The following is a 27,237-nucleotide window of genomic DNA, read 5'->3' as shown; positions in this document are numbered from 1 at the left end:
GATCATACTGCAGGGACCCTTCTGACTATAACTCCTCCTGAGGGACCCTACTGATCATACTGCTGGGACCCTATTGACTATAACTCCTCCTGAGGGACCCTATTGATCATACTGCTGGGACCCTATTTACTATAGCTCCTCATGAGGGACCCTACTGAGTATACTGCTGGGACCCTACTGACTTTAACTCCTCCTGAGGGACCCTACTGATCATACTGCTGGGACCCTATTTACTATAACTCCTCATGAGGGACCCTACTGACTATAACTCCTCTTGAGGGACCCTATACTGCTGGGACTCTACAGAGTATGGACTCCACCTGAGGGGCCCTTCTGAGTATGGACTCCACCAAAGGACCCTTCTGAGTATGGACTCCACCTGAGGGACCCTTCTGAGTATGGCCTCCTCCTGAGGGGCACTATGGACTTCTACTCTGTGAAAATGTTTACCACTGGGACTCTACTTTAAAATAGTCTAGATGGCACTTTTATGTGTACAATCCCCTGCCCAGGCTGAAACAATAGATGTTTACTGCTTACTATAACCAAGGAATATTAGGGGAAAACCTTTCTATGCTTTATCACTATAACTGTTGAGTGATTTAGGTTTTTTCGTTTCATTTTGTGGTGAATGAATGGTGTATCTTATTATGTCAGTCATGTACTGTATGTTCACCAGTGCTAATGGTCGGATCTGCTGCCTATGGCAGGTCACAGGTGCTGTCTGGAATGTTGGCTGATAGAGAGGTTTGAATAATGAATAAAAATGACAGATTTCAATAATGTTTATTTCTGAACATACAGTACATGACTGACATAATAAGATACACCATTCATTCACCACAAAATGAAACGAAAAAAACTAAATCACTCAACAGTTATAGTGATAAATAGCACTCGTTCATTCTTCTCTGTGTAACAATTGGGATAATGGGCCAATTCGGAGTACAATGTATTTCTGCTCCCTGGATTGGGGTACATTTTCCCGAGCCATTTCTTGCGCCGGCTCCGTGGTGTTTTAATCTACACAGGAAGACTGTCCGACCAGCTGTAAACAAGCGAGTCGGATCTGCTGGCTACACCTGAAAGGAATGCAAAGAAGTTCAGAGATTTTTTTCGAATATAAATGTTTGCTAATTTAAACAAACATTTTTCAAATTCCTCAGATTTTTCGTTAACACAAACTTAACCTTTAAAAATAATATAGATTTTTGTTTGGTCTCGGTAGGCTGTTGGTGCCCATGGTTACTGAAAAGTTTTGTTTACATGTCATTTTGGAGGAGGTAGACTTGACGGGCGGGCGGTCTGAAAAGCAACACACACGGCTAAACTAGCTAACATCATATGCAGAGGAGAATATTAGCCAAAATTGGCCAGGTGAGTTGCTTTGCCTATGTAACGTTAGTTAGCAAAGCAAACTGTTTCAATAAGTTATTTGGTCAATGACTGTGAAAGTTAACGTTAGCTAATACATCATTGTTATTCTCACCATATGTTGTGAACCGATCAAAGAAACTTGTCCCTGTTGATTTATTTTGTTACTGTAATTAGCTACATAATATATGGCTAGTTGGATGCGCACCTATCTAGCTAACTTTGCCAGATTAAGCAACGGCCACTGGGAACTAACATTCGCTAACGGTGACTAACTAGCTAGGTTTGTGGACAGTAAGTAAGTACCGCTAGTTAGCTATCGCTAACGTCAGCTGTTTTCGCTACAGGGCCAATCAGGGGTGTAATCATTAGTCCAAACCGTTGCAAAACGGAAAATGAATTTTCCATTGCATAAATACAGCTGCTATATGTCACTCCACGTTTCGTTCTGGTTGCTTCCGTTTTAGAAACGTTTTGCAACATATTCGGCGTAATGAATACGCCCCAGGTGAATGAGTCATGTGCCGGCAAGTGGCAGCTCACCATTAGCTAAAGTTGGCATGTTGTCGACCTCTATTTTGCAAAGTTAACTTTAGCTAGCTAGTCATTTTATGTAGGCTAGTCACACAAATTCCCTCGCCCAAATTATATGTAACGTTATTAGTCAAACAGGCGCTCTATTCAATCCGCACCACGGAAAATCTGCTTTACAGCGTGATTGAAATTTAAATGCAATGTTGCTGCTTTAGCGGAGACTACATTCAAGTTAAACGCATATGTCGGATCAATCGTAAATTACTTAACAATTTGTATCGCGGAATCTGTAACGTGTCAGCTTTACAGATTGAATAGAGCCCTTAGTCCAAATTGACATGAATGCTCTCACAAAGCCAACTGTGTCACTGACTGATCTTTCAAAATCTGTCTGCAAATGTGGTGCAACAAGCTTCATAAATTCATAGTCAGCTGTCAGTGTCTGGTAACTTGCAGTCAGATGTCCAGAGCCCGAATCAGTAGATTGTGTCTGCGGCATGCACTGGTTAAGCACATTCTCCTCTCTATTCATACTGAACAAAAATAGATTTTTAATGGTTCAAAGACTTTACTGAGTTACAATTAATATAAGGAAATCAGTCAATTGAAATAAATACATTAGGCCCTAATTTATGGATTTCACATGACTGGGCAGGAGCGCAGCCATGGGTGGGCCTGATAGGGCATAGGCCCACCCACTGGGAAGCCAGGCCCAGCCAATCAGAATGAGTTTTTTAGCTCCAGAAGCTAAATTACATCTTTTCACAAATAGTTTCATATTTCAACATTTAAATTGCACAACAATTCCATGTGCATCTGATAACTATAATGTGTAGACTTTCCAAGATACAGTTTATGTCGTCCTATCATCAGTAATAATGTCTCAGACGCCAACTGATCTGGCATCATATTCATTTAGTACCAACGCATATTTTCAGCTGGTTGGATTACCGAAATATGGTTCCTTTCCCCCCCACCTTTTGATGTTCCCAGACTCTGTGTTTAACAAAGGCTTTTCAAGAGTCCTTCTGTAGAGTCAAGAGAGAAGGGAGAAAGGTATTTATGGGGGGGTCATAAACCTCACCCACAGGCAAACGTCATGACACACAATACCCCATAATGACAAAGCAAAAACAGGTTTTATAATTTTTTGCAAAAACATTTACATAAGTATTCAGACCGTTTACTCAGTACTTTTTTGAAGCACCTTTGGCAGGGATTACAGCCTCGAGTCTTCTTGGGTATGACGTTACAAGCTTGGCACACCTGTATTGGGAAGTTTCTCCCATTCTTCTCTGCAGATCCTCTCAAGCTCTGTCAGGTTGGATGGGGAGCGTCGCGGCACAGCTATTTTCAGGTCTCTCCACAGATGTTCGATCGGAAGTCCAGGCTCTGGCTGGGCCACTTAAGGACATTCAGAGACTTGTCCCGAAGCCACTCCTGAATTGTCTTGCCTGTGTGCTTAGGGTCGTTGTACCTTTGGAAGGTGAACCTTCTTGGGGACCTTCAATGCTGCAGAAATGTTTTGGTACCCTTCCCCAGATCTGTGCTTCGACACAATCCTGTCTCAGAGCTCTATGGACAATTCCTTCGACCTTATGGCTTGGTTTTTGCTCTGACATGCACTGTCAACTGTGGGACCTTATATAGACAGGTGTGTGCCTTTCCAAATCATGCCCAATCAATTTATTTTAACACAGGTGGACTCCAATCAAGTTGTAGAAACATCTCAAGGATGATCAATGGAAACAGGATGCATCTGAGCTCAATTCCTAGTCTCATAGCAAAGGGTCTGAATACTCATGTAAAGAAGGAATTCCTGTTTTTTATTTAATACATTTTCAAAAATGTCTATTTTTTCAGTTTGTGAATATGAGGTGTTGTGTACATTTCTGAGGAATTTTATTTCATTTAGTCCATTTTAGAATAAGGCTATAACATAACAAAATGGGGTCTGAATACTTTCCCGAAGGCACTGTATATACACATATAAACTCAGCAAAAAAGGAAAAGTCATCTCACTGTCAACTGCGTTTATTTTCAACAAACTTAACATGTGTAAATGTTTGTGTGAACATAACAAGATTCAACAACTGAGACATAAACTGAACACGTTCCGCAGACATGTGACTAACAGAACTGGAATAATGTGTCCCTGAACAAAGGGGGGTCAAAATCAAAAGTAACAGTCATTATCTGGTGTGGCCACCAGCTGCATTAAGTATTGCAGTGCATCTCCTCCTCATGGACTGCACCAGATTTGCCAGTTCTTGCTGTGAGATGTAACCCCACTCTTCCACCAAGTCACCTGCAAGTTCCCGGACATTTCTGGGGGGGAATGGCCCTAGCCCTAGCCCTCACCCTCCGATCCAACAGGTCCCAGACATGCTCAATGCGATTGAGATCCAGGCTCTTCGCTGGCCATGGCAGAACACTGACATTCCTGTCTTGCAGGAAATTACGCACAGAACGAGCAGTATGGATGGTGGCATTGTCATGCTGGAGGGTCATGTCAGGATGAGGCTGCTGGAAGGGTACCACATGAGGGAGGAGGATGTCTTCCCTGTAATGCACAGCGTTGAGATTGCCTGCAATGACAACAAGCTCAGTCCGATGATGCTGTGACACACCGCCCCAGACCATGATGGACCCTCCACCTCCAAATCGATCCCGCTCCAGAGTACAGGGCTCGGTGTAACGCTCATTCCTTCGACGATAAACGCGAATCCGACCATCACCCCTGGTGAGACAAAACCGCGACTCGTCAGTGAAGAGCACTTTTTGCCAGTCCTGTCTGGTCCAGCGACGTTGGGTTTGTGCCCATAGGCGACGTTGTTGCCGGTGATGTCTGGTGAGGACCTACCTTATAACAGGCCTACAAGCCCCCAGTCCAGCCTCTCTCAGCCTATTGCGGACAGTCTGAGCACTAATGGAGGGATTGTGCGTTCCTGGTGTAACTCGGGAAGTTGTTGTAGACCATCCTGTACCTGTCACGCAGGTGTGATGTTCGGATGTACCAATCCTGTGCAGGTGTTGTTACACGTGGTCTGCCACTGCGAGGACGATCAGCTGTCCGTCCTGTCTCCCTGTAGCACTGTCTTAGGCGTCTCACAGTACGGACATTGCAATTTATTGCCCTGGCCACATCTGCAGTCCTCATGCCTCCACATCTGCAGCAGCATGCCTAAGGCACGTTCATGCAGATGAGCAGGGACCCTGGGCATCTTTCTTTTGGTGTTTTTCAGAGTCAGTAGAAAGGCCTCTTTAGTGTCATAAGTTTTCATAACTGTGACCTTAATTGCCTACCGTCTGTAAGCTGTTAGTGTCTTAACGACCGTTCCACAGGTGCAAGTTCATTTATTGTTTATGGTTAATTGAACATCATGGGAAACAGTGTTTAAACCCTTTACAATGAAGATCTGTGAAGTTATTTTGATTTTACGAATTATCTTTGAAAGACAGGGTCCTGAAAAAGGGACGTTTCTATTTTTTGCTGAGTTTAGATATATCCCCCAACCAGCTTCCCTGGTGAGAGCAGCACACATCCCTGAGAGGAGTTCAGACGTCACATGACGTCAGACCAGGAGTCGGCCGTCCCAGCTGAGCCTCCGGTGCTGCTAACGCGGGAGACGTGGTCACATCACCTCGGTCTGGAGCGTCAACACCTGGTACAGTACTGTCACTAAAGGTCTTTACTCACACACACAGCCTTTTGGGTCTGGCATAGTAGATAACATGTTTCTCAGCTATGTGGCCTGACCAGTAACAACCTCCTAGCTCTAATCATTAGATACAAGACCTACGTTGCAGATTGTCACAAGGATTGTGCAGTTGTTTGTGACTTGATGTGTTGTTCAGATTGTTCATTAGTACACACACACTAGCATACATCCCATATTCACCCATAACTATTTTATCCCTCCTGCTGCTCAGAGCTTCAGTGGGTATTTAGCCATAGAGTCACAGTCTAGGCATGCCTTCTGTAGTGGCCTTGCAGGGAGTGAGAGTGAGAAAGGGAGTAAGTCAGCCAAATAGGCAAGAGTAAACGTGAACAAGAGAACCTAAAAGGGACAGAGGGAGGGAGAAGGAGAGATAGGGGGGTGGCTTCCTCTATGCTCTTGCATTGGTGCACGTCTGGCCATGTGCCTATTCCAACTATAACCACACACTGGGGGGCTCTCTTGAGTGGCAGGGCCATGTGAGCTCCTTCACATGTGCTGTTCTGGGCAGGGGAGGAGGAAAGCATGAGAAGAGAAGGGGAAAGTGATTGATAGTTACGGTCTTTCCTCTTTCTGTGTGAGATGAGCTAGTGAGAGGATCTGTGTCTGAGTGTTGTTGAGGTGCTTGGCTGTTGTAGAGGCTTGTAGTGAAGATGGCTGCTGCTGCAGTAAGGAGCTGAGCCCAGGCCTGCTGAGTGATAGGACCAGGCTGCTTCAGGTATCAAGCCCAGAGGGGCTAGGGGGCAAGAACCAGGACAGGTCACATGCTAATGGCCTGGCTAAACATGTATCTGACCAACTGGCTCAACACACTTGTGTGCCAGACGGACCAGCCAAATGGAAGATTCAGGAACAGGAGAAGAAGAACAATGTCATCCAAGACGACGTGTCGACATGGCGAGAGGTAGCGGAGTCGGTGACCACTCAGTCCAGAACACTCACAGGAGGAGGAACCGGCCATTATTAACGCCTCCACGGGCCCCGGCATGGTCAGACAGACCAACACACACATACACTCCATGGAGGCAGGAGTGCCACACACACACACTGCCAAGGCCAGGGCCAGCTGTGAGAATGTTCTGTATATGGAGGAGGGTGTGGAGATCCAATTAAAACAGAAGATAGTAGACAACAGCATGGAGAATTCACATAGACAAAGGATAGAGAACACCATGCAGAACCCACCCAAACAGAAGATGAAGACATTTGAGAACCTAGCAAGACAGATGGAGAACACCATGCAGAACCCACCCAAACAAAAGATGAAGACATTTGAGAACCTAGCAAGACAGATGGAGAACACCATGCAGAACCCAGCCAAACAGAGAACACCATGGAGAACCCAGAAAGACAGAAAATAGTGAACACAATTGAGAGCCCAGTGAGACAGAGGATAGCAGAGAATGAAGTGCTCGGGATACCTGGTTCAGCTGGACCCTGGACCCTGGCCAGGAAGAGACAGAGGTTTGGGGAACCCGCCTAGTCAAGACATCCCCAACCCACCAGCTGTATGATGTCAGAGCTGGGGGGATTACCTCAATTTAGTGGCGGATTGATGAGGAATACTGTGTCGTCAGGGAACTCCTGGGGCGGGGTTTCAGGGCCAGAACTCAGAGCTTCTACAGCGCCTGCTCCATCGACACATATGACCTCGACCCTGACCAATCGCAGACAGCGGAACAATTATCCTTTATTCAATTGAACATTGAAGAACCTACAGCTATCCAATCACATTCAGGGGAACATACAGCCTCTATCCGATCACACACACAGAAGAACCTACAGCCAATGACCAATCACACAGAGTGAAATCTGCATACGCCTGACCTATGGCACATAACAGAACACAAGGCTTCTGAACCTATGGCTTCTGACCAATCACAAGCAGTTGAATTTACACCCATCAACCAATCACAAACATTGGAACCAGACGCTTTTGACCAATCCTATTGTGAGCCCCCCGTGGCACCAGCTCTGCCAGACCTTCTTTGGAGAAGCTATGAGGACCCTCAGGCATTACGACAGCACAGCCCCATCGCCCCCGGAGACGCCAGAATCCTGCTGTTAACTGGAGACATTACAGCTCCCGACATACTTGAGCTGACAACCGCCGGGAGGAGAGAGGGTGTTGTAAGAAGAGAGGTTCTATGCCCACAGAGAAGGCAGTTGACAGCAACCAGAAAAGAGAAAATGCAAAAAGGGATTTAAACCTCCATGATACCCACAACTCTATCCCCACCTCCACAGACTCCTGCCCTCCTGACCCTACCCTTACAGATTTAAATATCCATGATACCCACAACTCTATCCCCACCCCCACAGACTCCTGCCCTCCTGACCCTACCCTTACAGATTTAAATATCCATGATACCCACAACTCTATCCCCACCCCCACAGACTCCTGCCCTCCTGACCCTACCCTTACAGATTTAAATATCCATGATACCCATAACTCTATCCCCACCCACACAGACCCCTGCCCTCCTGACCCTACCCTTACAGATTTAAATATCCATGATACCCACAACTCTATCCCCACCTCCACAGACTCCTGCCCTCCTGACCCTACCCTTACAGATTTAAATATCCATGATACCCATAACTCTATCCCCACCACCACAGACTCCTGCCCTCCTGACCCTACCCTTACAGATTTAAATATCCATGATACCCATAACTCTATCCCCACCCCCACAGACCCCTGCCCTCCTGACCCTACCCTTACAGAGGAGCAGCTCACACCCAGCTCTAGTCCTATTCCCAACTCCAGCCCCCTGCTTGGGGCAGTGAATGAAGCCACGTGTGTAGTGGAGATGGAGGGGCTGGAGATATACCAGACTGTCTCAGTAAGTGTGATCAGTGAGAGGAGAGATGGAGGAGCTGGAGATATACCAGACTGTCTCAGTAAGTGTGATCAGTGAGAGGCTGAGAGGAGAAATGGAGGAGGAGACCATGCTCAGCAGGACAGTGGAGACCACACTAACAGAGGTATCACCAGTCTCCACACTCTCCTCACTATCGACAGTCTACCCAGTCTATGCAGTGTCTCTACCCATGGACTTTACTGTCTACTCATTCGAATTTGACCTTAGACCAGTGGATGTGGAACATGAAGCTGAAACAAAACTTGATCCGTATGATACTACTTCTGACCGCAACACCAAGCCTGACCAAAACATAACCCATGTGCATACTGGGAGACCTGACGGGGATCATGTCAAACCTCCTGGAAATAACAGGAGCCCTGCTGATGACTCAGAGCTCACTGATTGGCCAGTCCAGGCTGAGGTTATAGGGAAGGTCTGCAGGAACAGAAAAGGAGCCGGAAACCAGTGTGGAACAGAAACACTGGCAGGAAATGGCTTCCGTCACCTGTCACCCCACCAGAGGGAGCAGCCATCTTCCTCAGGGTTGTGAGGACAGAGCCGGGTGCCCATCTTCCTCAGGGTTGTGAGAACAGAGCCGGGTGCCCATCTTCCTCAGGGTTGTGAGAACAGAGCCGGGTGCCCATCTTTCTCAGGGTTGTGAGGACAGAGCCGGGTGCCCATCTTTCTCAGGGTTGTGAGGACAGAGCCGGGTGCCCATCTTTCTCAGGGTTGTGAGGACAGAGCCGGGTGCCCATCTTCCTCAGGACTGTGAGGACAGAGCCGGGTGCCCATCTTCCTCAGGACTGTAAGGACAGAGCCGGGTGCCCATCTTCCTCAGGACTGTGAGAACAGAGCCGGGTGCCCATCTTCCTCAGGACTGTGAGGACAGAGCCGGGTGCCCATCTTCCTCAGGACTGTGAGGACAGAGCCGGGTGCCCATCTTCCTCGGGACTGTGAGAACAGAGCCGGGTGCCCATCTTCCTCAGGGTTGTGAGAACAGAGCCAGGTGCCCATCTTCCTCAGGACTGTAAGGACAGAGCCGGGTGCCCATCTTCCTCGGGACTGTAAGGACAGAGCCGGGTGCCCATCTTCCTCGGGACTGTAAGGACAGAGCCGGGTGCCCATCTTCCTCGGGACTGTAAGGACAGAGCCGGGTGCCCATCTTCCTCGGGACTGTAAGGACAGAGCCGGGTGCCCATCTTCCTCGGGACTGTAAGGACAGAGCCGGGTGCCCATCTTCCTCGGGACTGTAAGGACAGAGCCGGGTGCCCATCTTCCTCGGGACTGTGAGGACAGAGCCGGGTGCCCATCTTCCTCAGGACTGTAAGGACAGAGCCGGGTGCCCATCTTCCTCGGGACTGTGAGGACAGAGCCGGGTGCCCATCTTCCTCGGGACTGTGAGGACAGAGCCGGGTGCCCATCTTCCTCAGGACTGTAAGGACAGAGCCGGGTGCCCATCTTCCTCAGGACTGTAAGGACAGAGCCGGGTGCCCATCTTCCTCAGGACTGTGAGGAGGACGCAGAAAGCAGCCATCTGCTGAGGAGGAGGCTCTACTCCTGTCCCTCAGGACCTGCCTAGTGAGGACACTCACTTACCGCCCTGTAAAGGTTCTTCAACCTCCTTGTCCACTTCCTCCTCTGTAGGGTCAGAGGGGAGTGATGGGAGAGTGAGTTCAGAGAGAGGAACTGAACCCACTGACTGCAGAACGCTGTCTAAGGAGAACAGTGAGGCCGGAACACACAATTACAAAAGGGCAGAGATACAGACTGACGACTGTGAAGAAACACATATAGGGAGGGATGTTGTGAAACAAAATGACCGAGTTGTAGAGAGCTCAGGGACACACACTGGGAGTAGAATCCCTCCCAGAGACATGTGTTGCAACAGATAGCCTCAGTAGTGTGTTTTGAGTAGGGACACACATTGACAGTAGTGAGGAGACCCTGACCTTCGGTTACCACGGCAATAACTGTTCAGCTGTGAACTACCCTGGAGACGATGCAACAACTGCAGATTCCTATTTGCTGGCAGGTGTGCTGGGGGGTCGAACATGATCAGATTGATGTTTACACCTCCACCCCGTCTTACCAGATACAGTTCCTGGGTCAGAGGTCACTGCCTGTCACCACAGAGACGGGCACTGTGGGGCTTAGAGGTCAGACTGAAGAGCGTGGCATGATGGACATGGTGTCAGAGCTGCTTGGGGAGGAAGTGGACCCCACCTTCTCGGGCCTCTACCCCTCTCCCTGGATGCATTTAGGGCCAGGGCTGCAAGAGGGCTGTGGAGGATGGGCCCAGGGTATGGTGCCCAGCCAGGGTGAAGGCGAGGAGGGCTATAAGGAGGAGCAGCCCCCTAGATCCATGGCCTACACCACCTGCAGCACTCTGCTGCCCCTGGACTCTTGTCTCTGGGAAGGGCACCCTCACCACCAGCCTGTGAGTACTTCAGCCGTGTGTGTCTGTCAACTGTAGGGATGAGCAAACACACATCTCTATTCATGTGAGTTAAGAAGTTCTGTTCTGATCACGATTGACCCAGTTGAGACCTGGTAGGAGCAGAGGAGTACACACACACACACTATAGAAGTTTTCTATTTTTTGAAGTCACACTGACCTTGGGTGTGTGCGTTCCCTTGCAGGAATCCACCCCGGTCTCTGAGCTGAACCCAAATGCTCAAGTATGGGCCAATCACACACTTAGCCTGGACCCCTCAGGCCTTGTCTACACTGACGCCCTCCAATCACGGCTGGCGGTGACCAGTCACCTTGACGACCAGGAAGGTAAGCATGCGGTAGTAGAGTGAATATAAAACAACGCCTAGCCCTTAATCCAGAGGGGGAGGCAGCTATTGGGTCTGCTGCCTTCTTCTTTGGCTTATTTTAGTGTCTGTCTAGTAAACGTCACTACCTGATTGGTCCTCAGGGTATGAGCAGGGATATGACTTGGAGGAAGTGGGCGAGGCTCAGCTGGAACCGGGCGGTGTAGAATTTCCGGTGGTCACCATGGGAAACCCGTCAGCCAACGGCCTGGTCCAGGACAGCTGTGTCTCAGGTACCAACATTACTGGCTGGTCAAACAAGACTGTTTATCAGATAATGTCTGATACAAATATATGTTATTAATGTTGTTGCTTTCAGAGGAGCTCATGGAGCAGCTGAAGACCTCACTGAAGTCCTGTCTGTCACGGTACGTCTGTGTGATTGGTCAGTGGACAGCGAGGGTCGTTTCTGATTGGTCAGTGGGCAGTAAGGTTTGTTTTCTGATTGGCTGATGTCCCCTCAGGGAGAACCTGGCCAATGACCTCTACCTCGTCTCCCAGATGGACAGTGACCAGTACGTTCCCATAGCAACGCTTGCCAACCTCGACCACATCAAGAAGCTCAGCACGGACTTGGAGCTCATCTCTGACGTTCTCAAGTGTGAGTTAACTTAAGTTTTTGTGTGTGTACACCAGCAGTCAAAAGTTTTAGAACACCTACTCATTCAAGGGTTTTTCTTTATTTTTACTATTTTCTACATTGTGGAATAATAGTGAAGACATCAAAACTATGAAATAACACATATGGAATCTGTAGTAACCAAAAAATAGCACATATGGAATCTGTAGTAACCAAAAAAGTGTTAAACAAATCAAAATATATTTGAAATTCTTCAAATAGGCTCCCTTTGCCTTGATGACAGCTTTGCAACCTCTTGGCATTCTCTCAACCAGCTTCACCTGGAATGCTTTTCCAACAGTCTTGAAGGAGTTCCCACATATGCTGAGCACTTGTTGGCTGCTTTTCCTTCACTCTGCGGTCCGACTCATCCCAAACCATCTCAATTTGGTTGTGGTCGGGTGACTGTGGAGGCCAGGTCATCTGATGCAGCACTCTCCTTCTTGGTCAAATAGCTCTTACACAGGCTGGAGGTGTGTTGGGTCATTGTCCTGTTGAAAACAAATTATAGTCCCACTAAGCCCAAACCAGATGGGATGGTGTATTGTTGCAGAATGCTGTGGTAGCCATGCTTGTTATGTGTGCCTTGAATTCTAAATAAATCACAAACAGTGTCACCAGCAAAGCACCCCCACACCATCACACCTCCTCCATGCTTCATGGTGGGAAATGCACATATGGAGATCATCCGTTCACCCACACCGCATATCACAAAGAAACGGAGATTGGAACCAAAAATCTCCAATTTGGACTCCGGACCAAAGGACAAATTTCCACCGGTCTAGTTTCCATTGCTCGTGTTTCTTGGCCAAAGCAAGTCTCTTCTTATTATTGGTGTCCTTTTAGTAGTGATTCCTTTGCAGCAATTCGACCATGATGGCCTTGTTCACACAGTCTCCTCTGAACAGTTGATGTTGAGATTAGAGATCGACCGATTAATCAGAATGGGCGATTTAATTAGGGCCGATTTCAAGTTTTCATAACAATCGGAATCGGTATTTTTGGACACCGATTTGACAATTGTTTTAAAATTTGTATTTATTTTTGTATATTTTTTTTACACCTTTTATTTAACTAGGCAAGTCAGTTAAGAATACATTCTTATTTTCAATGATGGCCTAGGAACGGTGGGTTAACTGCCTTGTTCAGGGGCAGAATGACAGATTTTTACCTTGTCAGCTCGGGGATTCGTTTTTGCAATCTTCCGGTTACTAGTCCAACGCTCTAACCACCTGCCTTACATTGCACTTCACGAGGAGCCTGCGTGGCAGGCTGACTACCTGTTACGCGAGGGCAGCAAGAAGCCAAGGTAAGTTGCTAGCTAGCATTAAACTTATTTCATAAAAAACAATCAATCAATCATAATCACTAGTTAACTACACATGGTTGATGATATTACTAGTTTATCTAGCATGTCCTGCGTTGCATATAATCGATGCGGTGCTTGTAAATTTCTCATTGAATCATAGCCTACTTCGACAAACGGGTGATGATTTAACAAGCGCATTTGTGAAAAAAACACTGTTGTTGCACCAATGTACCTAACCATAAATATCAATGCCTTTCTTTAAAATCAATACAAACCATAAACATCAATGCCTTTCTTTAAAATCAATACACAAGTATATATTTTTAAACCTGCATGTTTTGTTAATATTGCCTAGTAACATGAATTTCTTATAATTAAGGAAATTGTGTCACTTCTCTTGCGTTCCGTGCAAGCAGTCAGGGTATATGCAGCAGTTTGGGCCGCCTGGCTCATTGCGAACTGTGTGATGTCCATTTATTCCTAACTAAGGCCGTAATTCATTTGCCAGAATTGTACATAATTATGACATAACATTTAAGGTTGTACAATGTAACAGCAATATTTAGACTTATGGATGCCATCCGTTAGATAAAATACAGAACGGTTCCGAATAAACGTTTTGTTTTCGAAATGATAGTTTCCGTATTCGACCATATTAATGACCTAAGGCTCGTATTTCTGTGTGTTATTATGTTATAATTAAGTCTATGATTTGATAGAGCAGTCTGACTGAGCGATGGTAGGCAGCAACAGGCTCGTAAGCATTCATTCAAACAGCACTTTCGTGCGTTTGCCAGCAGCTATTGCGCTGTTTATGACTTCAAGCCTATCAACTACCGAGATTAGGCTGGTGTAACCGATGTGAAATGGCTAGCTAGTTAGCGGTGTGCTCGCTAATAGCATTTCAAACGTCACTTGCTCTGAGACTTGGAGTAGTTGTTCCCCTTGCTCTGCTCGATGGTGGCTGTTGTCGATGTGTTCCTGGTTCGTGCCCAGGTAGGAGCGAGGAGAGGGACGGAAGCTACACTGGCAATACTAAAGTGCCTATAAGAACATCCAATAGTCAAAGGTATATGAAATACAAATCGTATAGAGAGAAATAGTCCTACAATTCCTATAATAACTACAACCTAAAACTTCTTACCTGGGAATATTGAAGACTCATGTTAAAAGGAACCACCAGCTTTCATATGTTCTCATGTTCTGAACAAGGAACTTAAACGTTAGCTTTTTTAAACGGCACATATTGCACTTTTACTTTCTTCTCCAACACTTGGTTTTTGCATTATTTAAACCAAATTGAACATGTTTCATTATTTATTTGAGGCTAAATAGATTTTATTCATGTAACATATTATGTTAAAATAAGTGTTCATTCAGTATTGTTGTAATTGTCATTATTACAAATACATTTAAAAAATCGGCCGATTTTAATCGGTATCGGCTTTTTTGGTCCTCCAATAATCGGTATCGGTATCGGCATTGAAAAATCATAATCGGTCGACCTCTAGTTGAGATGTGTCAGTTACTTGAACTCTGTGAAGCATTTATTTGGGCTAAAAAAGTCCAACCGTCCATTTATATTTTCCAACGGGGCTATACATTTGGGTGAGGTTTTTTTCTCGCCTGAGTAGCCTCGTTTCATAAAATGAAACCATCTAGTGTTAAGCGAAATAACAACACAATACAGGTAGCCTAGTCAAATAATTAACATTCAATCACATTAACCGTTACTCGCTTGTGGAAATTCCACTAATGGGCCATATGTAGCCAAACGTAGCTGCTGCTCATGTTGGTATCTGTATTGATGGTACAAAAGCCATGACAGGGAGACATACTGGAGTGGAAACAGTTGCTGCCGACGCCACTTGGGTACACTGCAGCATCTATCGAGAGGCTCTTGCTGCCAAGGGAATGCCTGACAGCTTGAAAGACGTTTTGTACACTACAGTGAAAATGGTTAACTTTGTTAAAGCAAGGCCCCTGAACTCTTGTGTATTTTCTGCACTATGCAATGATATGGGCAGTGACCATGTAACGCTTTTACAACATACAGAAGTGCGCTGGTTCGCAAGGGGCAAAGTATTGACGTGTTTTTTTTAAATTGAGAGACAAGCTTAAATTTTTCTTTACTGACCAAAATTTTCACTTGTCTGACCGCTTGCATGATGACGAGTTTCTCACACGACTGGCCTATCTGGGTGATGTTTTTTCTTGCCTGAATGATCTGAATCTAGGATTACAGAAACTATCCACAACTATATTCAATGTGTGGTACAAAATTGAGGCTACGATTAAGAAGTTGGAGCTCTTTTCTATCTGCATTAACAAGGACAACACACAGGTCTTTCCATCATTGTATATTTTTTTTGTGTGCAAATTAACTCAAGCTTACGGACAATGTCAAGTGTGATAAAGCAAAGCACCTGAGTGAGCTAGGTGTGCAATTACGCAGGTACTTTCCTGAAACGGACGACACAAACAACTGGATTCTCGTTATCCCTTTCATGCCCTGCCTCCAGTCCACTTACCGATATCTGAACAAGAGAGCCTCATCGAAATTGCAACAAGCGGTTCTGTGAAAATGTAATTTAACCTCTACTTCATCACCCTCCCGGATCCGGGATCCTCCTCATCAAAAAAGCTGACTAACATAGCCTAGCCTAACGGGACAGGGATATCATATAATATAATTTTCATGAAATCACAAGTCCAATACAGCAAATGAAAGATAAACATCTTGTGAATCCAGCCATCATTTCCGAATTTTAAAATGTTTTACAGCGAAAACACTATGTATTTCTATTAGCTAACCACAATAGCCAAACACACAACCGCATATTTTCACCATGTTTCCACCGCATCGGTAGCTTTCACAAAACCGGCAAAATAGAGATAAAATGAATCACTAACCTTGAACAACTTCATCAGATGACAGTCTTATAACATGTTATACAATACATTTATGTTTTGTTTGAAAATGTGCATATTTGAGGTATAAATCATAGATTGCATCCACCATCAAAAATAGCACTAAAGCAGCCAGAATAATTACAGAGAACAACGTGAAATACATAAATACTCATCATAAAACATTTATGAAAAATACATGGTGTACAGCAAATGAAGGATAAACATCTTGTGAATCCAGCCAATATTTCATATTTTTTTTAAAAAGTGTTTTACAGCGAAAACACAATATAGAATTATATTAGCTTACCACAATAGCCAAACACACAAACGCATTTATTCACCGCAAAGATATCTTTTGCAAAAACCAGCAATAGATATAAAATTAATCACTAACCTTTGGACAACTTCATCAGATGACAGTCTTATAACATCATGTTATACAATACATTTATGTTTTGTTCGAAAATGTGCATATTTAGAGCTGCGAATCGTGGTTATACATTGTGAATACGTAGCAACATTTCCCCAGAATGTCCGGAGATATTTTGGACACTCACCTAATCTGACCAAAGAACTCATCATAAACTTTACATAAAAATACTTGTTGTATGGCAAATGAAAGATACACTGGTTCTTAACCTGTTGGGGATGGGGGCGCTGTTTAGACTACTTATGCTAATTTGGCTAATTTTTGAAACGGCTTCCCACAAAATCCTTGATCGTACAATATGCATATTATTATTATTATTGGATAGAAAACAGTCCATAGTTTCTATAGGAGTTGAAATTTTGTCTCTAAGTGGAACAGAGCCCATTCTACAGCAATTTCCCTGACATGGAGTCAGATTTGAGAAATGTTGGCCACTCTTCTGAAGTCATTTAAAAGGGCACTGTCGTTGCTATGACTATACGGACACTTCTTACGTCTTCCCCTGGATGCCTTTACGTGATGACGATTCCAACGGGGTCGATTGCGCGTTCACAGGCCCTACAAATGAAAAAACCCTGAAGCTAGTCATTCTTTGGGAGCTGCGTCATGAGCCAAGAGGACACCGGCGCGCACCTGTTCCAAGCGTTAGTTTAGCCTGTTATATTTCTCCGGTCATCTTTTCACTCGTTATAGGAGTTAAAAACATCATAAGGTAGTTAATTTAAAGCGTTTTATAGCAATTTATATCCGTTTAGTGCGATTTTGGGACATTTATTTTTGCAACGATGTGAAAAGTTGGGCACGCTTTTCAGTTCATCCCGAACGCAGTTGACATTTCCACATGGCAAGAGGACAGCTTTCCACCAAAAGACGATTTCTCCCAAGAAAGGATCCTTTGCCCAAGATACTGATGGAAGAACAGCTCAAGGTAGGACATTTTTATTATGATAAATCGTGTTTCTGTCGAAACATTTTAGTGGCTTAGGACGCCATGTTTTTTGACGTAGCTTCGCTTGGCGCAAACTGTATTGAAAAGTAAGGATAAATTAAAAAATGTAATAACGCAATTGTATTAAGAATTAAATTGTCTATCAATCCCTGTCCACCCTATATTTTTTAGTCACGTTTATGAGTATTTATGTATAAGAGTAGATCACTGTCTAAGTGGCGCAAGGAAATTTTCTGACCAACTGAGCTACATTTCACATTGTCTAACCATGATTTTGGTGGCTAAATATAAACATTTTCGATCAAACTGTATATGCATGTTGTAATGTGATGTTACAGGAGTGTCATCGGAAGAATTCTGAGAAGGTTAGTGAAAAAATTAATATCTTTTGGCGATGTTGACTTTTATCGCTCACTTTGGCTAGAATCAATGCTGGGCTGCTAATTGCTATGTGCTAAGCTAATATAACGATTTATTGTGTTTTCGCTGTAAGACACTTAGAAAATCTGAAATATTGTCTGTATTCACAGGATCTGTGTCTTTCGATTCGTGTATGCTGTGTATTTTTACGAAATGTTTGATGATTAGTAGTTAGGTAAACACGTTGCTCATTGTAATTATTCTAGTCCATTTGTGACGGTGGGTGCAATTGTAAACTATGCCATCTACCTGAAATATGCACTTTTTTCTAACAAAACCTATCCCATACCATAAATATGTTATCAGACTGTCATCTAATGAGTTTTTTTGTTGGTTAGGGGCTATAAATATCTTAGTTTAGCCGAATTGGTGATGGCTACTGGTGTTGGTGGACAAATAAAAGATGGTGGATTATGCTAATGTGTTTTTAGGTAATAGATGTACATCTTTACATATTGTGTCTTCCCTGTAAAACATTTTAAAAATCGGAAATGTTGACTGGATTCACAAGATCTGTGTCTTTCATTAGCTGTATTGGACTTTAATGTGTGAAAGTTAAATATTTAAAAAAAATATTTTTTTTGAATTTCGCGGCACTGGTTTTTCAGTGGGGGGGGGGGGGTGTGCCGCTAGCGCCACGCTGATCCTAGACAGGTTAATGCAACCGCTGTGTTAGATTTTTTTAAATAACTTTACCACAACATACTCCTTGGGTTATTGTGAGACAACGCTCACCAACACGGCGGAGAATAGGCATCAACATATTACACAGAAATACGAAATAACATCATAAATGTTTTCTTACTTTTGCTGAGCTTCCATCAGAATGTTGTACAAGGAGTCCTATTTCCAGAATAAATCGTTGTTTTGGTTTTAGAATGTCCATTTCTTCTGTCGAATTCGCGCCACAATGCTAGCCAAGGTTGCTAACATTCCCATCCTCTCTTGGCGCAAAGAACGGAAAACTCCAAAAGTCCCAATAAACGTTGAATAAACTGATAAAACTCGGTTGAAAAAACCTACTTTATGATGTTTTTATCATATGTATCAAATAAAATCAGAGCCGGAGATATTCGCCGTGTATACCGAACGCTTTTCAGAAGACAATGTCGAGCTCTCCCGCGCGCCGTCGAAGACAAAGAAAATAACGTACCTGTCACTCCAAAAGCTCTTATTCGGCCTCAGATCAAGCTAGACACCCCATTCAACCTTCCACTGCCTGTTGACATCTAGTGGAAGGCGTATGAAGTCCATACATATCGATAAATAAAAGCCAGTTGAATAGGCAGGCCCTGAAACAGAGCCTCGTTTTCAGATTTTTCACTTCCTGTATGGAAGTTTGCTGCCAAATGAGTTCTGTTTTACTCACAGATATAATTCAAACAGTTTTAGAAATTTCTGAGTGTTTTCTATCCAATAGTAATAATAATATGCATATTGTATGATCTAGAACCGAGTACGAGGCCGTTTAAATTGGGCACGATTTTTTCCAAAGTGAAAACAGTGCCCCCCTATTGACAAGATTAATCAGAAGCCACTGCCAGATTTTTGGATAGGGCTGCGCTCAGAGTATCCTGCCTTGGCAAATCGTGCTGTTAAGACACTGATGCCCTTCTCGGTCCTCACTAGCATAACTAAATACAGGCACAGACTGTGTGTGGAAAATGATTTAAGACTGAGACTCTCTCCAATACAACCCAACACTGCAGAGTTATGTGCATCCTTTCAAGCACACCCTTCTCATTAACCTGTGGTGAGTTATTCACAATTTTCGATGAACAAATAAGGTTTTATATGTAAGATGGTTAAATAAAGAGCAAAATGAAAAAAATTGCCAGGTTGTGACAAACGGACACTCATTCTTATGTTTAGTAAATGTAGTGTGTGTGTGTGTGGCAGGCTTACAATGATGGCAAAAAAACAACCCTGGTGCTAGAGGGTGTACGCAGCTGGTGGTTGAATGTTTGTCTGCGGTACGGGACTGTAAAATGTTTGGGAATCACTGGTATACCTGATTGGGTAAGATGTTTACTTGGCGGAAGGGCGCTGACCGTGTCCTCTCTGCTGATTGGCTCGTAGCATTGCCACTGGTGGAGGTGGCAGAATGTGGGCAGAAGGTACGGCCAAATCAGGGTCGCTGTATCGTCATCCTCCGAGAGGTCCCAGAGACCACACCCCCAGAGGTAAGAATTAGTTGTTTTTAAACAACTCCTTGACCGACATCGGTTGAATTATTTTGAATTCCATTTAGTTATGTTTTTTTCTGAGCTCAATGCTCAGTTTCTCTAGAGATACATCAGAGTTGTGTTCAGTTTGCTGGAACGTTTGCTATGTTGGGACACGTTTCCCCAAAACATTCTTGAAAAGGTTTTGAGGTACGTTTGCTCTGTTCGGTGGGTGTGGCTTCAAACAATGACTGACGTATTTAAAGAGCAGAGGTACATTTTGAAGCAACAACCCAGCACCTCCCCGTTTTTCAACTTGACGGTTCAGTACAGTACAGCATTCGTTCAATTGAACGTTCTAGTATGTTTTTATCATGGTACTTTTATTAGTTGTTTTATTCTGTGTTGCTACAGCATTCAACCCACAGTGCATTTAATGTCCCCAAAAAATATCCAAAATTGAAAAACGTGATCATTTTTTAAAATTATCGAACTGAAAACAAACCGGCCTCAAAAAGCACTTAAAGCTCAGCACTAACTGTAAGAAACCTGTGTCAGCCCTGTCTGCCTGTCTGCCTGTCTGTGTCTGTCTGTCTGTTCGTTCTGACTTTGTGTGTGTTTATCTTGTTAAACCACCAGGAGGTAAAGGCTCTGTTTGCGTGTGAGAGCCTCCCCAGGATCCAGAGCTGTGAGTTTGCCCAGAACGACAACTGGTTCATCACCTTCCACAGTGAGGCTGACGCTCAACAGGTACTGCTTGGAGACTGAGGTTAGGGGGGTTAACGACAAGTAGGAGATACTGGGGTTAGGGGGGTTAACGACAAGTAGGAGATACTGGGGTTAGGGGGGTTAACGACAGGTAGGAGATACTGGGGTTAGGGGAGTTAACAACAGGTAGGAGATACTGGGGTTAGGGGAGTTAACGACAGGTAGAAGATACTGGGGTTAGGGGGGGGTTAACGACAAGTAGGAGATACTGGGGTTAGGGGGGTTAACGACAAGTAGGAGATACTGGGGTTAGGGGTGGTTAACGACAAGTAGGAGATACTGGGGTTAGGGGGGTTAACAACAGGTAGGAGATACTGGGGTTAGGGGAGTTAACGACAGGTAGAAGAGACTGAGGTTAGGGGGGTTAACGACAAGTAGGAGATACTGGGGTTAGGGGAGTTAACGACAGGTAGGAGAGACTGGGGTTAGGGGGGGGGTTAACGACAGGTAGGAGATACTGGGGTTAGGGGGGGGGGTAACAACAGGTAGGAGATACTGGGGTTAGGGGGGTTAACGACAAGTAGGAGATACTGGGGTTAGGGGGGTTAATGACAGGTAGGAGAGACTGGGGTTAGGGGGGGTTAACGACAGGTAGGAGAGACTGGGGTTAGGGGGGGGTTAATGACAGGTAGGAGATACTGGGGTTAGGGGAGTTAACAACAGGTAGGAGATACTGGGGTTAGGGGAGTTAACGACAGGTAGGAGAGACTGGGGTTAGGGGGGGTTAATGACAGGTAGGAGAGACTGGGGTTAGGGGAGTTAACGACAGGTAGGAGATACTGGGGTTAGGGGGGGGTTAACGACAGGTAGGAGAGACTGGGGTTAGGGGGGGGTTAATGACAGGTAGGAGAGACTGGGGTTAGGGGGGGGGTTAATGACAGGTAGGAGATACTGGGGTTAGGGGGGGTTAACGACAGGTAGGAGATACTGGGGTTAGGGGAGTTAACAACAGGTAGGAGATACTGGGGTTAGGGGAGTTAACGACAGGTAGAAGAGACTGGGGTTAGGGGGGGGTTAACGACAGGTAGGAGAGACTGGGGTTAGGGGGGGTTAATGACAGGTAGGAGATACTGGGGTTAGGGGAGTTAACGACAGGTAGAAGAGACTGGGGTTAGGGGGGGTTAACGACAGGTAGGAGAGTCTGGGGTTAGGGGGGGGTTAACGACAGGTAGGAGAGACTGGGGTTAGGGGGGGTTAACGACAGGTAGGAGAGACTGGGGTTAGGGGGGGGGTTAACGACAGGTAGGAGAGACTGGGGTTAGGGGGGGTTAACGACAGGTAGGAGAGACTGGGGTTAGGGGGGGTTAACGACAGGTAGGAGAGACTGGGGTTAGGGGGGGTTAACGACAGGTAGGAGAGACTGGGGTTAGGGGGGGGTTAACGACAGGTAGGAGAGACTGGGGTTAGGGGGGGTTAACGACAGGTAGGAGAGACTGGGGTTAGGGGGGGTTAACGACAGGTAGGAGAGACTGGGGTTAGGGGGGGTTAACGACAGGTAGGAGAGACTGGGGTTAGGGGGGGTTAACGACAGGTAGGAGAGACTGGGGTTAGGGGGGGTTAACGACAGGTAGGAGAGACTGGGGTTAGGGGGGGTTAACGACAGGTAGGAGAGACTGGGGTTAGGGGGGGTTAACGACAGGTAGGAGAGACTGGGGTTAGGGGGGGTTAACGACAGGTAGGAGAGACTGGGGTTAGGGGGGGTTAACGACAGGTAGGAGAGACTGGGGTTAGGGGGGGTTAACGACAGGTAGGAGAGACTGGGGTTAGGGGGGGTTAACGACAGGTAGGAGAGACTGGGGTTAGGGGGGGTTAACGACAGGTAGGAGAGACTGGGGTTAGGGGGGGTTAACGACAGGTAGGAGAGACTGGGGTTAGGGGGGGTTAACGACAGGTAGGAGAGACTGGGGTTAGGGGGGGTTAACGACAGGTAGGAGAGACTGGGGTTAGGGGGGGTTAACGACAGGTAGGAGAGACTGGGTTTAGGGGGGGTTAACGACAGGTAGGAGAGACTGGGTTTAGGGGGGGTTAACGACAGGTAGGAGAGACTGGGGTTAGGGGGGGTTAACGACAGGTAGGAGAGACTGGGGTTAGGGGGGGTTAACGACAGGTAGGAGAGACTGGGGTTAGGGGGGGTTAACGACAGGTAGGAGAGACTGGGGTTAGGGGGGGTTAACGACAGGTAGGAGAGACGGGTTAGGGGGGTTTAACGACAGGTAGGAGAGACTGGGGTTAGGGGGGGTTAACGACAGGTAGGAGAGACTGGTGTTAGGGGGGGTTAACGACAGGTAGGAGAGACTGGGGTTAGGGGGGGTTAACGACAGGTAGGAGAGACTGGGGTTAGGGGGGGTTAACGACAGGTAGGAGAGACTGGGGTTAGGGGGGGTTAACGACAGGTATGAGAGAATGGGGTTAGGGGGGGTTAACGACAGGTTTGAGAGACTGGGGTTAGGGGGGGTTAACGACAGGTAGGAGAGACTGGGGTTAGGGGGGGTTAACGACAGGTAGGAGATACTGGGGTTAGGGGGGGGTTAACGACAGGTAGGAGATACTGGGGTTAGGGGGGGGTTAACGACAGGTAGGAGAGACTGGGGTTAGGGGGGGTTAACGACAGGTAGGAGAGACTGGGTTTAGGGGGGGTTAACGACAGGTAGGAGAGACTGGGGTTAGGGGGGGTTAACGACAGGTAGGAGAGACTGGGGTTAGGGGGGGGTTAACGACAGGTAGGAGAGACTGGGGTTAGGGGGGGTTAACGACAGGTAGGAGATACTGGGGTTAGGGGGGTTAACGACAGGTAGGAGAGACTGGGGTTAGGGGGGGGTTAACGACAGGTAGGAGAGACTGGGGTTAGGGGGGGTTAACGACAGCAAGGAGAGACTGGGGTTAGGGGGGGTTAACGACAGGTAGGAGATACTGGGGTTAGGGGGGGTTAACGACAGGTAGGAGATACTGGGGTTAGGGGGGGTTAACGACAGGTAGGAGAGACTGGGGTTAGGGGGGGTTAACGACAGGTAGGAGATACTGGGGTTAGGGGTGGTTAACGACAAGTAGGAGAGGGATTGATCCTCTAGACAGTCATGCACATTTCATTGAGCTGCAGTTTTTTCAAAGTTTTCAATGTGTGCGTGTGCGTGTGCGTGTGCGTGTGCGTGTGTGTGTGTGTGTGTTCCAGGCGTTCCAGTACCTAAGAGAGGAGGTGAGGACGTTCCAGGGGAAACCCATCAAGGTGAGTGTATGGTCCTTTTACTAAACAGTACTTTTCCATGCAAAATGGCAATCGCATGATAAAAGATTGATTGGTTAATTCATTCATTAGGTGCGAATCAAGGCCAAAGTGATGGCAGTCACATCTTACGCTCCAAAGAATGGCTACAGGCCCTGCCCAATGGACCCCTGCACCAATCAGCAGCCTTACAGCCCATACTACGCCCAGCCCACTTTCCAGCAGCCCCTCCCACAGCTCTACACAATGACCAATCAGAGCTTGGCTGCCATGGCCGTTTACACAGACCCTGTCATGGTGAGGTGGACATACACATACACACATACACACACGCAGGCAGGCACAAGCGTGCTCTCTCCCTGGTGTCATTGTTTTTCTGTCCAACAGATGGCGTCATTCTCTGGCTTCATGGACGGCTTCCCAGGATGCCCCAGCTTCAAGCTATCCCCCTCACACAGACACAGGTACTACACTCCTCACTCACGTTCTCATTCTGCAGAGACGTCTCTCTCCTTCTCCCAAGCTATAATTCTCTTGCTCTCTCTCTTTTTTTCTCTCTCCCTTTCTGTGTTTTGCTTGACGATGGAAGCATGTTTGTAGTTACGTTGTAGTGACGTGATTTTTTACATCTGTGTTTCCCTCTCTCCTCCATTAGGGGGCAGCGAGACCAGAGGCGGTTGTCTGGCGACAGGGGGCCGGGCCTTCTGGATGATCCCCCCTTCTTCCCAGAGGGTGGACCAATAGGATGCGTCCCTGGCCCCCCCAGGCAGGGTCGGCCACGGTTACCAGGCAACAGGCATAGGGACGGAGAGGGGGGTCGACGTGGAGGGAGAGGGGGGTCAGGGTCCTCCCCCAGCACTGACAGAGGAAGGTAGTGACCTCTATCCTCCAGCCCTTAGAGACAGGTCTCTTAGTCTCTAATGAAAATGAGTGACCAGGAAAAGGGAGAGACATTTTTTTGAGGTACCACCTGAACTGAAGAAGATTATGTTTCTCTCTCTCTCTCTGAAGGAGAGGTCCCATTGGTCAGAGGAGGAGAAGAGATGACAAGTACTCTGTAAGTACTTAAAGATGTGTTTATAAAGGTTTTGTATCATTTCAGCCAGTAGTTTTGATAGTAGTGCTCACGAACCAAAACGGGACCCTGAAAATGTTGGACAAGTTGTCTTCAAATCAAATGTATTTATATAGCCAGGGACGCATCCTATTGGTCCACCCTCCGGGAAGAAGGGGGGATCATCCAGAAGGCCCGGCCCCCTGTCGCCAGACAACCGCCTCTGGTCTTCTCTTCTTTCTTTTTGATGATGTATTTATATAGCCCTTCGTACATCAGCTGATATCTCAAAGTGCTGTACAGAAACCCAGCATCTTTTCTACAATGATATATATATATGTGTGTGTGTGTGTGTGTGTGTGTGTGTGTGTGTGTGTGTGTGTGTGTGTGTGTGTGTGTGTGTGTGTGTGTGTGTGTGTGTGTGTGTGTGTGTGTGTGTGTGTGTGTGTGTGTTTAGAGAGGGCCCCCGCGCTCTTTGTCTCCCAGTCTGGAACTCGGCCCCAATAGCTTCCCCCCACTTCCCCTGGCTACAGCTTCTACAGCAACCAACATCCACAAGGCAACCAGCAACCACGAGGTAACCAAGAGTCACACAAACACACTCACACACTCCCTCTACTTTCTTGTAAGGTTGTTTTTCTTGTTCCAGCGTCCAGTTAGAGGCAGCAGTACCAGCGAACCAACCACTGTGACATCACAAGACCTCCAGCCTATCGCAGCATTGCCTCAGAAAATCCTCCCCCTAGAGTGAGTATATATTCTCCTTCCTTTCACAATGTGTTTTGTATGATTACTTTAGGGAAGAAAGTTACAGACTTGTCAGTATTATGGTATGTTATGTTTGTGCTGTGTTATATGGTGGTTGTTGCTGTCCCACAGGAAGCTAAAGAAAACTGTAGCGTCTCCCAAGAGAACCACAGCAGCTCGTCCGACCGCGAAGGAACCGCTTCAGACCACAAAGGGGAACAGACCAGCAGCGGTGAGACGACTCACAGACTACAGAGACAAACTGGTTAATAGTTGTTTTTTTTAAATGGTGAAGTTGAATGTACCGCAGCATGGCTACATCTCAATAGTCAAAAATGGTTTCCTCACCTCATCAGTGCAGAGGAAGGAGAAGAGACTATTGAGATGCAGTCATCTGTCTACCAGAGAAGTAGTGTATGCTGGGTACTGACCGGTCCTGTGTTGTGAATGTTTAGGAGTCCAAGAAGCCAAGCTACGCTGAGATCTGCCAGCGGATACGAGCTAATCAGATGCTCACCGCAAAGGCTACTGACCACACCCCCTTGGGGACGGAGCTTGTTCCAGCCTATCCTGCGCAGGCGCCTGACCCGGCCCAGTTATCGCGGTGACCCGGCCCAGTTATCACGGTGACCAGAGTGAGATAGTTACTTTGGGTTGGGGAGAGAAGGAGAGAAGGGGAAGAAGTTCTTCAAGCCAAAGAAAAAACTAGAAAAGTTGTAGCACTGTTGTTTCTCTCTGCTGTCTGACTTGACGGACCTTTCTGACTTTCTGAAATCTTTATGTTTTCATATTGATTGATTTCTTTTGATTAATATTGATCAGTATTTAGAGGATTGGAAATCAGATTTCTGTATTAATTCCTTAGTCTAAATAACTTAATCGGAACATTTACAGTAACTACGAACAGCCAGACACTGAGTGACAAGAGGCTAAACCACTGATATCATATAACATTTTGTTTCTGCATGAGTTTTAGATGTCATTTATTTTATGTTAGATGGAATTCCTTTTGTGTTGACTGGGGGAGGGGGAGTCTCTTACAGACAGACCTTAGAAGAGGAACAACTCTGGTCGATATTGATAAGTTTGCATACAGATACAACATTGTTAGAGTTACTTGAGTTAACAACTTGATTTGGAATCAGGGGTGGTGGGAGGTAAATAGTTTTCAGTTCAGATTTCCTGTGTTTAAGATAGATTAAGTTTGTAAATGTGGGTATTAGATACAGAATTGAGGCATGATTTAAAAAGGTGCATTTTTTTCTGTACAGATGTAAATATTTTGACTGTTATTAAATAATTGCCTTAATAATAAACATTAAACATATA

The 27,237-nt window shown here is 46.0% G+C and overlaps 1 protein-coding gene across 4 annotated transcripts; it reads left to right on the top strand.

Annotated features, from left to right (window-relative positions):
• Positions 1-885: 885 nt before the first annotated feature.
• LOC129859047 (la-related protein 4B-like) lies at positions 886-27,237 on the top strand. 4 transcript variants are annotated; one of them, XM_055928382.1, is made up of 18 exons: positions 886-1,377; positions 5,429-5,576; positions 10,587-10,931; positions 11,135-11,276; positions 11,419-11,547; positions 11,634-11,682; positions 11,779-11,915; positions 20,034-20,137; positions 20,759-20,869; positions 24,057-24,110; positions 24,201-24,404; positions 24,495-24,571; positions 24,763-24,978; positions 25,119-25,164; positions 25,619-25,738; positions 25,811-25,908; positions 26,041-26,140; positions 26,364-27,237. In XM_055928382.1, exons 2-18 carry the CDS (start codon positions 5,478-5,480, stop codon positions 26,514-26,516), a joined length of 2,184 nt encoding a protein of 727 aa, XP_055784357.1. In that variant the 5' UTR covers positions 886-1,377; positions 5,429-5,477; the 3' UTR covers positions 26,517-27,237. The 4 variants fall into 4 exon arrangements, with proteins under 4 accessions (XP_055784357.1, XP_055784356.1, XP_055784358.1 ...); XM_055928381.1 differs by having other exon boundaries at positions 5,412-5,576; XM_055928383.1 differs by having other exon boundaries at positions 5,384-5,576.

The sequence above is a fragment of the Salvelinus fontinalis genome, chromosome 7, assembly GCF_029448725.1.
Source record: "Salvelinus fontinalis isolate EN_2023a chromosome 7, ASM2944872v1, whole genome shotgun sequence".
Taxonomy (NCBI): domain Eukaryota; kingdom Metazoa; phylum Chordata; class Actinopteri; order Salmoniformes; family Salmonidae; genus Salvelinus; species Salvelinus fontinalis.
Note: the sequence above shows the minus strand (reverse complement) of the source record. Positions and strands in the feature narration are given on the sequence as shown.